Genomic DNA, 18050 nt, shown 5'->3' on the forward strand with positions numbered 1-18050 from the left:
AGTGCTGGTGAGGATTGAAGAAAAGTGGTCTCTTGTACACCGTGTAAATGAAAATTAGTACAGAATTAGAAAATATTATGGAGGTTCCTCAAAAATGTAAGAACTGCTAGGTGATCAAACAATCCCACCGCTGTATATATCCAAAGGAAAATAAATCAATATATTGAAGAATACATCTGTGGCAACATATCCACAATAGCCATAAAGTGGAAACCACCGAAGTTTCCATCAAATGATGAATGAATAAAGAAAATGTACTACATATAGACAATGGAATAGTATTCAGTTATTAAAAAGAATAAAATCTTGAATTTGTAACACCATTAATTGAAATGGAGATCAGTATGATCAATAATATAAGTTAGACACAGTAAGGCAAGTACTGCATAGTCTCCCTAATAGGAGGTATTTAAAAAGGTTGCTGTCATAGAAGCTGAGGGTAGAATGGTGCTTACCAGGGGCTTGGGAGAGTGAGCAGAGTGGGGAAATGATCAATAGGTACCAAGTTATAAGAAGATAGTAAAAAGTTCTGGTTTGTTATTTGCATAGTAAGGTGAACATATATTATGATAATATACTGCTTATTTCAAGAGCCAGAAGAAATGATTTTAATGTTTTTACTATAAATAATGTTTGAAGAGATATGTTTGTTTATCCAGATTTGAACATTGTACAATTCATACATGTATCAAGACATCTGATGGTACACCACAAAAATGTTCCATTTTTATGTTGTCATGTATCAGAAAAAATTTTAAATAAAAATGGGTAAGGTCTAACATAATGATAATAATTTACATTCATGGTTACTCACAACTAAAAGAAAGAAGTGAAAAGAGTATTGAAAATACAAATAACACAATGGCTAGTGATTTAGAAGCAGATATGATGCCTGTAACTGTAGCAACCTTTTGCGAAACTGAATCCATAAAAAAAGTTAAGCATAATGAGAATAGTGGAAACAAAATCACATTTGCATACCACATATATACTAAAAATATATATACATATATTCTCCAAAACGTATAAGGTACTCCTAAAACTCAATAGCAAAACCTCCCTAATTGCTTGATTAAAAACAATGAATAAAGGATTTTATCTAAAGAACACATACAAATGGCCAATAGGTATATGAAAAGATGTTCAAGTCAAAAGATAAGTGTTGGCAGGGGTGTAAAGAAGTTAGAAATTGTTTATACTGCTGGTGGGATTGCAAAATGGTCAGCTACCATGGAAAAAAATATGGCATATCCTCCAAAAATGAAAACCAACTGCCATATGATTAGCTATACTACTTCTGGATGTTTATACAAATGAATTAGAACCTGGTTCTTGACAGATTTTAGCATTCTCATGTTCATTGATCCTGCAATATGCAATGACATAAATAAACTTTGATGACATCAAGGCAAGTGAATTAAGCTAGTCACAGAAGGGCAAACACTACATGATTCCTCTTATATGAGGTGTCTGAAACAGTGAAACTCAAAGAATCCAAGAGGAGAATGGTGGTTACCAAGTGTTGCACTAATGGGAGAGTTGCTACTCAATGGCTGTAAAATTTCAGTTATGCAAGATGAATAAGTTTCAGAGATCTGCTGTAAGCCATTGTGCCTATATATAATAACACTCCATTGTAAACGTAAAACTCCATTAAAAGAGTAGTTCTCAGGTTGTACTCCTAAAATATATTTTACGAAAAAATACAATGACTATTAAAGATGAACTTTTAGTTATATAGGATGAATGAATACACTTTAGATATCTGCTGTACACCATTATGCCTATATATAACAATACTGCATTGTACACTGAAAATCTGTTAAAAGAATAGTTTTCAGGCTGTACTCATAAAATATTTCTTTAAAAAAGATTATAATGACTATTAAAGGTAAGTACTAAAAATGTGAAATGATGTGTGTGTGTGTGTGTGTGTGTGTGTGCGTTTGTGTGTGTATCTTTACATAAATCACACCATAGGGTTGAAATAGCTCTTCACTCAAAAATCTTAAGAAATGTCTGGAACAAATGCAGGAATAATGTATTAGATCAAATTAGAAATTTCTTTACCTATGAACATATTATCAAGTTACTCTTAATGGATGGGAGGGTAAAAAGAAATGTGGTGTTAGGATATTAATATTCATTTCTGGATCATATTAAATATGAGAAAAAATCATTCTGAAGCACACTGAAGGATCTTAATATAATTTTACATCATACAACATAGGAAGTTACAAGTATCTAGTGAGTTATTTTTTATTAATGTACATATATCAGTTTCTTAATTTGAACAGGAAGCCTAAATCCCTTTTTTTTCTGTACTAAGATACATTGTTACAAAAATTTGTTTTTTAAAATGGCATGTTGGGATTAACTTTAGTATCTTAAATACTTAAGAAATATTGCATTGTTACTAGTTCATGGATCTTTTCCCTCTGTGTTCAGCTGTCAATGGGTTTTAGACAATTGAATCAAAAGGGATAATTTGTTCATATTTCAAAAGCAAATATAAGATTTTCAACTCCCTTATTTTCAGCTCCCATTTTTAAGTAGGTGAAGATCTTACATGGTGAAAGCATTTTGATTAATCCAGCATGTTATTTCAGCCTCTCTCAACTAAAGGCATAGTAGTGATAATATCAGCAAATAAACAGAACAAGGTGGTAGATCCTTTTAGTTTAAATATGGACATGGTTAGATTGATTATTTCATTCATAGAAATGACAACAAAACATCTTGAGAAGAGTAACAACATTTTTTAGAAAAAAAAAATTCCAAATGCTGGTAACCCATTATCCTGATTATTTTGGACTTTCTGAAAATCCTCAAGTAAATTTGGAGGGTGAGTTCTGACCTTTAGAGTTAATAGTAGTGTTCTACAGACCACAGATTAAGCCTTGGTTGCTGAAGCAGTGTTGATGTTAACAGAGTAAAAATGGTCAGCTTTTCATTTATTTGTTAAATGTAACTTATTTTCACTTATTTGTTAAATGTAACTAATATTAGACCACAAAGTATAGTTCCTACTCACGGTTGGAAAAATGGAAATACAAGTGAGTAGTGTGTTTGGCCAGAGAACCTATTCTTCTTTCACCTCATACTTAAAATTTCCAGCTATTATCACTCATTCTGAACTGAAACTATTCCCCTCTGCCTTTCCTGCAGCCCTGCTCAACCAAGGCTTCAGTAAATAGAAAACAGGAAAGAACGCCTGAGGCATTCCTCACCCAGCCTGCTCTCTCTGAAGCACTGATCTCGGGCCATATTCCTGGAAAGTATAGCTCCAGGCCCTTCTCAGCTCACCTTGAAGTACTAACATAGATAAGAAAGAGGAAGGTACCCTGCTATGGCCTAGAGATTCGACCAACTCATATCAAAGAGTTTCTCAGTGAAGTTTATAGATTTGGAGAAATGCATTTGATGTTCCAAATAGGGACTTGTAGGTCAACCTGTAAGTAGTTCACATTCCACCACAGGGATCAGTATAGAGAGACATACAGGTCAAGTTAGGATTTAATTTTGGTCCAGTTTCAGCCATCTAAAAAGTTCAGAAACCACGCTGAAGGCTGAGGATGGCAGTAGTAATTACAAGTGGTATTTCATTCAGTATCATCATCATTTCTATTTTATAACATGTATATATGATTTCCAACTTTCATTTGAATTTTAAATTTTATCATTTTTTTCTGCACAGATATTATGATCTTTGTGCAGTTGTTTCTCATCATGTCTTTCAAGAACTGTGATTTTTCTCTTATTTAGTCAACCTTGTTTGCTTAGAGGTCAAAAAGGTATTGAGCTATATTTTATTCTGGTTATTTTAAAGGTTTTAATTTCTGAGGACTTTTTAAACTTTTTTTGTATAGATATGGTGTGTGCTAACTAATTAATTTTAAAAAGGTTAAATGGATAATTAATTATCAAAACATAATCTATTGATAATCCATTATTTCCCCTATTGGTTTGAAATGCTACATTTATCAAATGTCAGCACAGGCACCTTTTTTTCCATATATATGCTCACACACATGCCCACATATAAATATACACATATGTACACATACACACAATTACACACACAAATGTAAACCAAGAAGTATTTTAATCTAAAACAGTCTTATGAATGAGACAAATGACATCAAAGGCCAAAGCCGATCAGCATGCCTTCCTTGAAGACACAGCATAGCATCCACCTCCTGTTAGTGGACACTTTACAAAAAGTGTAATGAGCCGTAAACTAGGTAGGTAATCAAAGGTCAAATTTTTGTTACTCCTCACAGATCTTGAGACTTAAGACTTATTGTTCTGTCGTACTTCATTAGTACTATAGAACAATAATCAGATGCATTAAGATCAAATCTAATGTTATAGCACCCTTAAAGGAACACAGTAACTGAGCTGCTGAGGGCTATTTTTTTAAAAATCAAGAAAATAAGAAATTAGAGGAAATGAAACAGCCACACAATTTCAGTGGGAAAATATATAAAGTTATAAAAAGTTGAAAAAGTGGTTTTAGACAAATATAATTAGAATAATCCAATATCCCAAATATGACAATTCACCAATTTTAAATGATAAGTACAGAAGTTGTCAACATAATGGAGCTTCATATTTATTAAAATATATACATACACATATTACATATGGGTAAGTTGAAAGCATAAAAGTCATTGGGTGATTATGAAAATAAAATAATATACAACTTTTAAACTAATGCTAAGAATCAAACTAATGTTAGACTTTTATGAATATCAAGTATATACAAAACCCCTCTGGCATTTGATATGTCATTGAACAAGAATGTCCACCCCAAAAGTATAAATACTATGACTATTCAGATTGCTAATATTATGGCTATTACACACCTTGTAGATAGTGAAATACATTACTGTTGCATTAGTATGTTGCATTGATATCACAAACTTGACATCTTTTTTAATTGTTAAAAGAAGTCATTATTATTATTATTTGCATACTTGAGAATCAATTCTCATGGGTCAGAACAAATGCCTCTCTTTTCACCAAACATTTGCTCTCCCAGGCTTCCTTGTAGCTAATGGTGACCCCTGTAAAGAGTCTTGTCAATTTCATGCAAGACACAGTCTTCTAGGGTCTTCTGGGAAATCTTTTATGATATGGCAGAAAAACTCCAGAAGAAAGCATCATATAACATACATAAATAGGAAAAGAATTAACTACCTGTCAAACTCACCAGAAAATTGCTACCCTTAGATGTGTCAATCAATAAGGCTTTTTATTTATTTTTCCATATTTTATTACAATTATATACAATGGTGGGATTTGTTGTTCTGTTTTGTTCATGCACAAAACATAACAATGTAGTTTGGCCATTATCATTCCCCAGTACTTCTCCTTTCCCTCCTCTCCTCCCTACCCCTGGTCACTTTTCTCTACTGATCTCCATTCCATTTTCTTGAGATACCCCCACCCCGCAACTCCAGGTTTCTTTTCCTTTTTCCTCTCTAGCTTCCACATACGATAGAGATAGAAAACATAAATGTGGGTTTTTGCTTAACTTAATGTTCTGAATTTGGCTTATTTTGGTTAAAATAATGGTCTTGGGTTCCCTCAATTTTCTTGCAAATGACATGATTTTATTCTTTTTCATGACAGAACAAACTCCGTTGTGTATATGTATATTTATCCACTTATCCACTGATGGACACCTACTCTGACTTCATAGTATGGCTATTGTGAATTGTGCTGCTATAAATGAGTATGCAAATATCACTCAAACAAAGCTTTTGTAGGAGGGATGAGCGAGATGAATAAATACTATGTCCCAAATTTGAAGTGAGCATGACAAATGATGAAAGAGACTCAAATTATTACTGAAGTTAGAGTGTGTTAAATTTTATACAGAGGAGTAAAACAAACAAAAGTGGTAATGAAATCATTTTAAATGAAATTAGAGATGTCTTTAATGTTAATAATAGCAATGTGCTCTGTGGAGACTCTGGTGACCCAAGTCATAGTGCAGTGAAAGTCAGCAATGAAGAATGTTATGGATTGCTACTGCAGGGATAAGAGTGAGTTTTCACGTTTTGGAATCATGATTTATCTAACTTTTTATCTAACTATTTATCTAACAAATATTTGATAGAATATTTATCAAAATACAAATTTTTGTTATAGTGTTTTATCTTTTTCCTGAGTTTGAGTACTAACATTTGGCAAGATACTTTTTCTGCATGAATAAAGTATGATATTAGAATTTCTTGAAAGGATCATTTTGCTAAAAGTTTTGTATGATGGTTTGTTGTTCAGGGATTCATATTTATTTTGTTTTGTGACTTGCTAATTTGTTTTCAGTGTTCACAAAAATACAGAATCATCACCAATTTTTATACTGTACTTCATAGTTTTGCATAGAATATGACAGTATATCAGTTTCCTTTGGAACCCAGTATGTGGCATATTCCAATTGCATATGCAAATAATGGGTTTAAATATAAAGGGATACTTTACAATCAATTTCAATATATACCTGCATGATGAAAAGTGCCTAATATTTCCAAAATTATGAAATTAAAACTCATCATATACACCAATGTATCTATACATCAAAAATATGGAAAAGGTGAATATCATGTTTTAAATATAAATATAGATAATTTTATATTTTATTTGGGAAAATCTGTTAGCCCATTATTTTACAATTATCATATGGACTAAAATATTATAGTTTTATATTTAAGAAACTGCCCATTTTTTCCCTGAAGTTTTCTTGCCCATTTTCTTCCAGATTGTCTATAAACTTAATTTTTCTACTTCTTTTGACAATTTTATTACAAATACATTTAATTTATAGATTAACTTGGGAAGAAAATAAGAAAATTCATATTCATTTATTTCAACCCTCTTTTTATCTCTTTTAAATAAAACTTTTTTTATAACACACATTCTTTGAAATTTTGTTTTGCTTCTGCTGTCAGTAGTTAATTTTGTGAATTATTTTTCTGTTTTGTTACTGTTGATATAGAGGAAATTATCAATAATATGTTTCATGTAACTTTCCACTTTTAATATTAATTTCAGTCTTGGATATTCAAAGCAGACATCAAGATCATCCACAAATGTTTTTTCCAATATTATACTTGTTTCTTTTTCTTGTCTTACCACATTGGGTAGAATATCTAGAATGTGTTTTTTAAAAATCAGCAGATAATATAGAAATTCTCTTAAATGTAGTAAAAATGTAGTCAGAAAAAATGGGAATTTTTTCATGCTTAAGTATGATGTTGATTTGGTTTTTGAAAAACACACTGGTAATTGGAGAAAATACTTATATTTCTAATTTTAATCCTATTGTTTTTTATCTATTTTTAACCAATCATGTGATTTAAAATTATCAATGATATTTTAATATATATTAATTGCTTTATATTTAATAAATTATACAAAATTTAGATTCCCTAACTTTGAAGTATACTGTAATTCTTAGAGTTAATGCTATAAATATGTATGGTATACTATTCTTTTAACATGCTGCTGGATTTGATCTGTTAGTGTTTTAATTGGGATTTATACATGTATATCTATCCAAAGATATAGTAATCTATGAATACCAAGTTAGGGAAATAGGAGTGAATTTATTGCAATATATAGAACTGTTCTCCAACTTTTCCAAAATATGATATTAGAAGTTTAGTTTTCCCAGGACATTCTAATACTACATTAATGGTAGATATGGTGTTTGTGTGTGTGTGTGTGTGTGTGTGTGTGTGTGTGTATATATATATACATGCAGACAAGCAGGTATATAAAGGTAACATGGACCTGGGGCAGTGGGTCAAAAGCCCTTCCATATTATCATTGAAAGCTACAATTTGTATATAAAGTAAACATTCCTTTTATTCATATATATTTTATTATTATACTCAAAAGTTTATTATGAGAATATTCAGAATAAATAATTTTTAATTATGAGATGTACAACTAGAACCACTTTAATACTTTCAAGAGGGAAGAACATATTCATCATGATTCAGAAATCACTTCAAGAGCAATCATATTAAATTACTCTTCAATTTTATTATAACTACTTTTGCAAACTATAGTTAACCTCAACATATTAGAAGTATTTTCTTAGCTACCTGACACCTTGGCAGATATTTAACTTAGTTTACTTCACATAAACTTGATGGACAGATTACTGGATGGAAAGAATGTTATGAGTTGCTGGTATTAAAGGTGCTTCACACTGTGGGTGAGGAAGGTATAGATTTTATAAGTGGTAAAGATTAGTTTTGAAGACTTCTTTTTAAAAAACTAAAAAATATCTTACTTTTTCAAGGTTTTGAAAGACATTTTCCTATGAAAAGATGTCCCTAGTGTCCTTCCTTAAGGCCTTGAAAAGATTCTATGAGGTGATAGCTCCCCGTCAGCTTAAATGTTACTAATATTTCTGTAAATAAATCTCTGCTCCTAGGGATAAAGCGGGAAAGGTTTGTACAAACTCAATGACATTTTTGAGGTAGGAATCTATAGTCATCAATGATAAGCCCTATTTTCAGTGAACAGGGTTCCAAATGTCTAAAATAAGAAAAGAATGAGTTTACTTAGCAAGTCTAGATAGTTTGGTGTCCAGATGAATTTTTCTCATGGGACAGTTTTGTCAAGTGCTACTAAAGATTTTCAATGTGTATAAAGAAGTACAGGTTTATCCTGAAGTTCAAGTGCTATTGTATACATCAAACATTAGATCTTAGAACCAGGATGTCATTGCAGGCAGCTGGGTTTCCTCAACAGCCACTTAAATTTTCATGTTTATTTAGCACCCATCATCCTCTTTCTTCCTATCTTCATCTTCTCCCCTTTTCCAAATTTTGACTTAAAAAAATATACGCTTCAAACTAAAGCTTAAATCGTACCTTCCTTAATCAATCATACATATATTTATTAAAAGTTTTATAAAAAATTTCTTTGGTGCTCTATGGCCATTAATATAGAGTGTTGAATGTTCAAATTCACATTGTAACATTTGTTATGCATAAACAAACTGACAGCTTCTATCTTTAAGATTAAACAAATGTGTGCTAGACAATTTAAAAAAATAATGAAAATAAATGGATCATTTATATACTCACAGAGTATTTTAAAAACATTTGGAATTGGAAATTTTATTTCATAGTAAAATCTCTACAAGCATTATAGTGTCCTTTCCCTTTTTTTATTCACTTATATATTCTACATGCTTACTAAGTGTCTGAGTGTCTATTCTGAGCAAGGCAATGTGTTAGGTAATGTGTGAGGCAAGGGACATTTAAATACATCTTTTCTTTTTTTTTTTTGCCCTGAACAAGAATAAAAATTGGTAGACTAAGCTTTGCACAGATAGCTCATTTCTTTGAAATATAACTTATCACCTTCTTTCTTAGTAATCTGAATCACAATTTTTAGCTTGACTTAGTGATACTTTGCTTAAAAAATATTCCCATTAAGTGTGGATATCACTATCCTTAATATTGTACTATAGTGTATTTATACACCACATTTAAGTATATCACTATACTTAAGACCATGAGAATATAAAAAAAAATGCTATGCAATATTTTCTATGAGAAGACAGTAAGTAGGAGATGAATAGTCTCCTTTTTTGTCTTTCCTTCTACTATCTGGAAAGTGTTCTGGTAGATGAACTCTCACAGCAGAACATGGCTGTTCCCTCAGGATAACAGAAAAACAAGGAGAATGAGCCTGCTCCAAGAACTCCTTATGCGCTGGCCCCCCTACCAACCAAACTGGGATTGCCTGTTGTTTATGTCAGAGAGAAAAATATTGTTTTGTCTTACATAATGTATTTTTCTTACATGTATAAATATTTGTTCATAACTTAAAAGAGATATAAAACATTTATTAAAAATGCAAGCTATCATGTGATAAAGTTATTAGTACAAAAAGAAGCTCAGAGAAACATGAGGTTACATGCCAGCAATAAGCTGGGTTATTAGGAGAGGTTAAAGACTTAGGGTGAAGGGTTGCAAAATTTAGTAAATCAGTTATTCTGGTCTATGTACATTTTTTACATGTTCACAGCATCTAATAAAAATATGAGTATCAGAGAGAATAAATATCAAATATCTATATTCAATTGGACTATATTATTTTTTTGTTCCTTAGGACATATAATAGTATCTACCAAAACATTTTTAAAAAATATTTTATGATAAAGATATCTTGACTTCAATTGAATATTTTACTATTTTTTTAATATTTCAAGCATGACAGAGGATACCTTTACTTTATAAGGCTTAATTAATTTTTAAAGAGTAGCATTTGGCTTTCTTAAATACAAGCCATCTGTATTATCAGGTTGAGAGACTGCTTCAAATGTGCAAGGCTTTTGCAGAAATTGTGACATTGGTGATACCTCTTTGGAAAATTATAGATTTTTTTTTCTCTAAAGAGATTGACAGAAATAAAGAATGATATACTGAGCAAAATAAGTTAATAAATAGACCCACACCTATATCCAAAGGAAAGCAGAAAAGCTGCATGATGATTTCTGAATTCTTCATTTTTAACATATAGGTGTTCTAAAAGACATGGACGAAAGCATCAGAAAAGATGTCAAAGGGAAATCTGTAAACAGATCCCAAAACAAGCACTGAGAAATAATATAATTGATCATACAGCAAGTAAAAATGATTAATGTGGAAAAACTTCAATAGCATTAAAATAATTTTTTTTTTTAGTTGTTGATAGACCTTTATTTATTTATATGCTGTGCTGAGAACCCAACCCAGGGCCTCACACATGCCAGGCAAGTGCGCTACCACTGAACCACAGCCCCAACCCAAATAACATTTTTATAATTGCTATTTTTTTTTTGCAATTTCATAAGGAACACAAGGCCAGAATTCACTAGGTACTCTACCAACTTGTTTTCAGTTTTCCAGTAATTGCATCTGTTTTAAAAAGCCACGTAGTGAACTGAAATATTTTTGATATTATAAATATCTAGGTAGAGCAATGCTAAATCAGTCATGAAGCTGTATTTTCTGATAGCCCAATTCTATATTGATAAAACCACAATCCAGTCCTGATTATACTTATTGAAATTTTTATGTCACATAAACTGAGACAAGAATGCTTGAAATTCAGGAGCACTGAACATAAGTTGTACCTATGCAAAGGTGAACATCTTAAAAATAACATCACTTCGAATGCACATATGTGTAAATTTCTATAACTTGGTTTGTTCTCTACCCGTTCTCTCTCTATCATCGATTACAGAATTGAAATCTTGCTCAGGTATTGGATTGTTATGAATTTCAGGAAAACCGAGGAGATAATCTTGAATTGCCTAAATCAACCATATTAATTCCATTCCTACTTCTAGTCAGCATGTGATACATTTCTGGCCAATAAGATGAGAGGGGATTAGAAAGTTTAGAGCTGAAAAACAAGATCTGTTTAACATCCAAAAGTCAATTAAAAGACTGGAGAAAAAATACATATGATCACATATAAATGAAAAAGATAAATACCCTTTCATGATAAAAATACTCAAAAAAAGTAATAATAGAATTTCTTCAAACTGATAAAAGTCCTCTATGTAAACCCCCAAATTAATACTTAACATGAATGCTTTCTTCAAGAATTCCAGCTATTATATACAGTGACATGGTCACACCAATGCTTATAGCAGCTCAAGTCACAATAGCTAAGCTATGGAACAAACCTAGGTGCTCTTCAACAGAAGAATAGATAAAGAAAATGTGGTATATATACACAATAGAATATTACTCAGCCATAAAGAAAAATGGAATTATGGCATTTACAAGTAAATGGATGATACTGGAGATCATCACGCAAAATAAGCCAATCCCAAAAAGCTAAAGGCTGAATTTTCTCTCTGATATGTGGATGCAAATACACAATAAGTGGGGAGAAAGGAAGAATAGGAGTTCATTGGATTAGACAAAGGGGAATGAAGGGAAGGGAGGGGAGATTTAAAAGATGAGAATAGGAAAAACAATAGAAAATATCAGACATAACATTCCTGTGTTCCTATATGAATACATGACCAGTGTTAATCCACCTCATATACAACCACAAGAATGGGAAGTTGTGTTCCATGTATGTATAATATAGTAAAATACATTCTACTGTCATGTATAGGTAAAAAGAAAAAAAAAAAGAATCTCTGCTGTCAGCATTTCTGTGCAACAGTGTCATGAAGGTACTAGAGAAGACAATTAATTATAAAGAAAATAATATCATTGAGTTTAGAAAGTAAAAAGTCATACTATTTCTATTTAAAGATGGCATAATCTTGTATATAGAAAATCATAATAAAATCATAAAAACTGTTGAAAATTAATAAATGAATTCAGCAAGTTTGCAGAATTCTAGGTCAATCTACCAATCTTTTTTATTTTTATATGCCAAAAGACTTTTGACACCATTTTAAAATGTTTCTCAGTGTTATTTACATCTTTAAATATAAATGAAATAAACATGTCCATGATACATGGTGCACATAGAAATTATTGCTAGTGATAATCATAACATTAGCAACCACATTAAGAACCATAGTACCTATTTTAACATTTATGAGATCTTTACCATATATGAGATATTATGTCAGAATATATATATATATATATATATATATATATATATATATATATTTCCATATATTTTTTTCTAAAAAACAAAAAGTACTATGATATGGATAAAATTATATTTTTGTTTGTTTTTATTTTTGGTACCAAGGGTTGAACCTAAAGACAGTTAACCACTGAGCCACATTCCCAGCCATTTTTACTTTTTTAATTAGAGACAGGTCTCACAAAGTTGCTTGGATCCTAAGTTACTGAGGCTGGCTTTGAACTTTTGATCATCCTGCCTTGTTGTCCTGACCTCCCGAGGTGACAGGCATGCACCACCATGCCCCGGCTGGATAGGATTTTTAACACAAGGATCAGGCAAAGAAAGTAAATTTTAGCAAGACTAAATACTTTGACCTAGGATCATGAGATATAAGTGACAAATATAAAATATAAGTTCGTATGACCCAAGAGCTGATTTCTTCACTCTAATCCTAAAATGAAATTACTTGAAGGGTAAGTTTATGAGGAAAATCATCTTCAATTCTATCACTTTTCAGAAAGTCAGACCCATCTTTTGCAGTGATTATGTTGAAAAGGCCACATGGAGAATACTGCTTTTGGAATTCTATATCCTGAGGTCTTGTGGAACTCATCCTTCTCACTAATGATCATGCATAAAGGACAAACCAGAGAAAAATAATTTTCTCTATCTGGAAAATTATTCCGTGATGCTACAAAGAATTAAGCTCCACTGAAGCACATCGGTACAGTTTTTAACAATGCATTTGTTGAGTACTGACTTTTGTTGGTAGTAGCTGAAGGAAGCCAAAGACCCAGTAGAAGCAACCACTAGAGGAGATCAAAAATTTATGTCCAGAGGTGGTATATTCTCTGATTTTGACACAGAGAAAGAAAACATCAGAACACATCCTTGAGAAGTATCTAAGCAAATTGTCAACAGGTTACCAACTTCTATCGTTTCCCAAAGAAATCACAAAGATTCTGTGAGAATTGAGGATTTCAAAATATTCAGAATTTTCAATGAGACAAATGGCATTAGTATCACTTGTGGCTTATACAGAAAATTTTGTATAATTCTGATATTCTCTTTATTTTGGATCAAGTTTCTAAAGGCATCTCACAGCTTAAAACATCCATTTGTCCACCTGTGCTTATAAAACATGGATGAAATTCTAGCTTATCATTTCATCGATGGGTTCAAGACTAATAAAAGGAAGGACATCGGTACAAGCAGAAACAGCATCCATTTCCTCTGTGCCACTTGCAAAGGCACAAAGTGATCTCCTTACAGCATCCCACCTGTTAGGCATTATCACCTTCTTCTCTATCACCATGTAAAGAACAAATGCTGAGACCTTGTTATTTGTAACATGATCTCAGGGTACATACAATGACATCCAGAAATTCCTGGAGGGTTTATTCAATGAAGAATAACTACAGAAAAGTAAAGACCTTAATGACACTATTGCTTATGGTACAAATACATAGGTGCCCCTCTTATCTAGGGATACACATGAAAAGAATCAGAATTTGCTATTCTTGGATATCATACTTTCACTTAGTATTAAATTAATAAAAATTAGAAACATGTATGCTCACTCAGATTCACAGAGATGAGAAAATAATGACTGTAGATTTTCTGTATCCTTAGTGAGTTTGAGTTCACAGATAGCTCTCTTTCATGTGTGGCACTGCTAAGAAGAAGGGAAATACACATGAATGCCTAGATGTCTAAGCAATGTTCAGCAATAGATGATAAGCACTAAGACAAAATGTCTTTCAAGAAGTCATCCAAATACTGGACCATCAAAATAAATTCTTCAGGGGAAGATTAAAATGCAGAAAAAGACCAAAAATGAGCAAATGAATGACACAATCATAAATTTTCTGGGGGAAAAAAGTCAGATAGTTAAGAAGGAATAAAAATTGTAATATCCTCAGAAACACACACAATAACATCATCACAAAACTCTGCCAGAGGATAGATGTTCCTCTCTAGAGGGACACTAGGAGGCTTCTGGGAGCCAAGGTCCTCCCCATGGAGAGCTGCCCAAAAAGATCAATGAAAGAAGCCAGGATGCACCAATTTACACAGCTAGACAAGAATTAAGGACTAATATTCATAGATTAGTCTGCTTGGTAGACTAAAAACCATGTGTTGAAGATTTATGATCATTATATATAAAAGTGTGAGTAGCAAAATAAATTAATACTTACCACTTTAATTTGTCAACTTAATAAACACTGGAGAAATACAATTTACATTTTAAAGAATAAAGATCTGTTTAAAATTGGCAGCAAGAAATGACAATAATTTGAAAAGTAGGAAATGGTTAAGCAATTTGCACTCAGAAATGAGTCTCCACTGTGCTAAATAAACCAAAAGTATATTGAAAGTAATTTTAAAACAGTGAACAACTTTTAAAGAGTGAAATTAATATCCATTACTCAAGTCTTACTGTTTAAAATCACATTTCAGCATAATTTATCCCAAATCAGTAAATTATGGATCTAAGGAAAGACAATCTTGCTTCCCTCAATGCTTTCAAAAATCTTACAATTATATCTGAAATTCAGTGATTTAATTACATGATAAATCCACTATAATTAATTGCCCAACATTATTTGCTACTATGCTAGAGTCTGGATTAACACAAATGCAATTCAGAAAAGATTCTCTAGTTTCAATTATCTCACAATTTAATGAAAATAAAAGTCATATAAACAACAGACTATAACAATATATAGACTGTAATGATTTTTATAATAAACCTACAAAGTTCAATCAAACTAAAAGGACTTCTAAAATTAATATTATGTTTATAGTACTTTTTTAAAAATAAGCATATTTTATTCTACTAGCCCCCATAAACACCACAGAAAATGACCTTTACTTTTAAGATGTAAGACTCATACTCTTTGTTGGCATATAAGAAATCAGGTGTGAAGAATACACTACAATAATTTGAGCGCATGAATGAAGAGAAATCCTCTGGCTAGGAAAAGAACAAGAGAGAAACAGTAGATGCCTATAAAAAATGGGGGAAAGAAGTCCTTAGGGGGAAAAGAATAAAAAAGAAGTGGAAATAAAGGATATATACACTTCACAAATTCTCCTAAGTTCATCTTTTCCTTCACACCATATAATTTAAATCATAAATCAAATGAATCTAGCTTTGTGTTTCAGCCATTTTAAAATTATTGATAAAAAAATTTCATTTCATGAACTATTCTTCCCAGGAAGTCACACTAAATTTAAAGTTATTTCTCATTTCTTAACGTTAACCTTTTGTAAAGAGCATATTACTATATGTAGAAATGGACATTTAAAATATAACATGAAAATTGTTTACTTACAATCATCTGATATTTTTGAAGAAAAGTATTCAAAAAGACTTAAAATATTTGTTTCCTGTAATTCTGGCTCTTTTTCTGATTTTTCCATGAATACAATATTCTTTCGTGAACTATTACAGTCACAGAAACCAACAAGAGCAGTTTTTCGCAAATCAGAAGTTGCTGCATACAAGCAGATTTCTGCAACAATTGTTGTATATGTATAGATGATAATCCAGGTCCACGAAAGGTCATCAACCTTGCAGTTTTCTTTCTGAAGTATGAAAACAGGTATTAGGAAAATCAGAGGACATTCTGTCATAATTAAGAACCATAAAAAAGTCTTCAAATTTCATGGAATTATTAAAAGATCAAAATAAATATTTCTAAATGAACTCATTAGAAAAGCAATTTTCCACAGATATATTGCATAAATAGTAGTTCAAAATATAAAAACTGTAAATAGCATATAAATATATAAAGAACAACTTTTTAGTTTCTTTGGGAAGCAATAGAACATAAATTAATCCAATGCAATACTACTTTCTGCAATAATATTTTTTAGTGTGTTATAGTTTCATGTATTTTTCATAGGAATAAAAAAAATTACAACTTTTGGAGAGGAATTTAAGCATCTGTTCCAAGACCCTTAAATACAGCTTATAGATCTTTCATGCAAAATTTATTTTTAGTAATTTATTCCAAAGAAGTAGAAATACAAATAATATGTTATGTTTGAGAATGCCAATACAACGTTTCTTGTAATTAATTATGAACAGTTAGAAAATAACTTAATGTTCAATAATAGAGAGTGGGTTAAAAAACTTATTTCATTTCCACTAAAATACAAATCTTAATAACATGTAATGACAATGGAAAAGTTTATGAAAAATAGTAAATGTTATATGCATATTTACTTTAAAATATAATTATTAAAAAGTTATGGACACTAGGTGCCCTAGTATGATAGATAATTTAAATAGTGGCAAAAAATAAAATATGCTTCTATTCAGGGGTCTTTTCACATTTAAATTAGTAATGTTGTTACCTGACTATGAAGAGACATAATGCTTGAAAGAAAATCTTTCACTATTTCCATTAAAGCTCTCAAGCAGGCCATGTTTAATTTGGCAGCCTCCCCAAGGACAAACAAAGCCAGTGCTGAGTCCAACCTGAATTATGAACAGATGACAAAGACTTTAATAGAAAATAACAATAATCAATTTTAATGAATAAAAAAGGAAATGAGTGCTGAGATAACCACAAAAACTTATTTTCAATAAAGATTGGTATTGGCTGGCACCAATTACTATAAGTGTTTATAGGATGTTTTGGTAAGATGTTTCAATTTAGAGTATGCTCTGACAAAATTCTGAGAAATAATACAGTCAATAGCATCTCTTCATAAATCTGGTATGACAAGCAGTTGTGTTCTGCTGCTGTAGAGTCCCCTTTTGTGACTGATTCTATAGAGTAAATATCAAGAGCATGTTTTCTTCTCAAAATAGAGAACAAATTTTAAAAAATTATTTGCCTAAACATTCCAAAAGTTAATATTATTTGGTTTTGTAAAATGTGTAGTTTCTAAAAATAAAATTTATATTTCACATGAATGATATACTGTCATGTATTAGTTTTTAAAATATCATACAATAACTAGGAAATTATACCAGCACTTTTTAGTCATAAATATATATATATTCTGAAAGTTTCAAGAAATTATATATTTAGTGCTATTCCTATCCAATTGAAAGAGACATACTTTGAAAGGATCTGACAAGCATCAAAAGTAAAATTGCCTCTATTCAGAGTTGCTTATGGCCTTGACTTATGGATTATTAATAAATTTAAGAATCTGTATATTTTATAAGCATTTTTAAATTTTACAACTGTAATATTTCAGGTCAATCAGTTGAAACTCATCATCATTTTCAAAAGGAAATTCCTCTGATCAGGAAAGTTGCAGACAATTCTATATATTTGAATAAGGCTTTAAAGGCCTCAATATGCTGTCACACAAATTATCTCATTTGATTTGAATTTTGGACACATAAGGCCTGTTAAAACCTTTTTTCTTTTAAATATTAGAAAACTGAGACATAGATAGGT

The 18050-nt window shown here is 31.0% G+C and overlaps 1 protein-coding gene across 1 annotated transcript in view; it reads right to left on the bottom strand.

Annotated features, from left to right (window-relative positions):
* The window catches only part of Tmem232 (transmembrane protein 232), a 192945-nt gene that overhangs the window by 142403 nt on the left and 32492 nt on the right, over nucleotides 1–18050 (bottom strand). Inside the window, exons 8-9 of the mRNA XM_077795632.1 lie at nucleotides 16990–17113; nucleotides 15963–16215 (exon numbers count right to left, since the gene is read on the bottom strand). Of these exons, the coding sequence (XP_077651758.1) occupies nucleotides 15963–16215; nucleotides 16990–17113 (377 nt within the window). The remainder of the gene's footprint in view (nucleotides 1–15962; nucleotides 16216–16989; nucleotides 17114–18050) is intronic.

The sequence above is a fragment of the Urocitellus parryii genome, chromosome 1 (genome assembly GCF_045843805.1).
Source record: "Urocitellus parryii isolate mUroPar1 chromosome 1, mUroPar1.hap1, whole genome shotgun sequence".
NCBI lineage: Eukaryota > Metazoa > Chordata > Mammalia > Rodentia > Sciuridae > Urocitellus > Urocitellus parryii.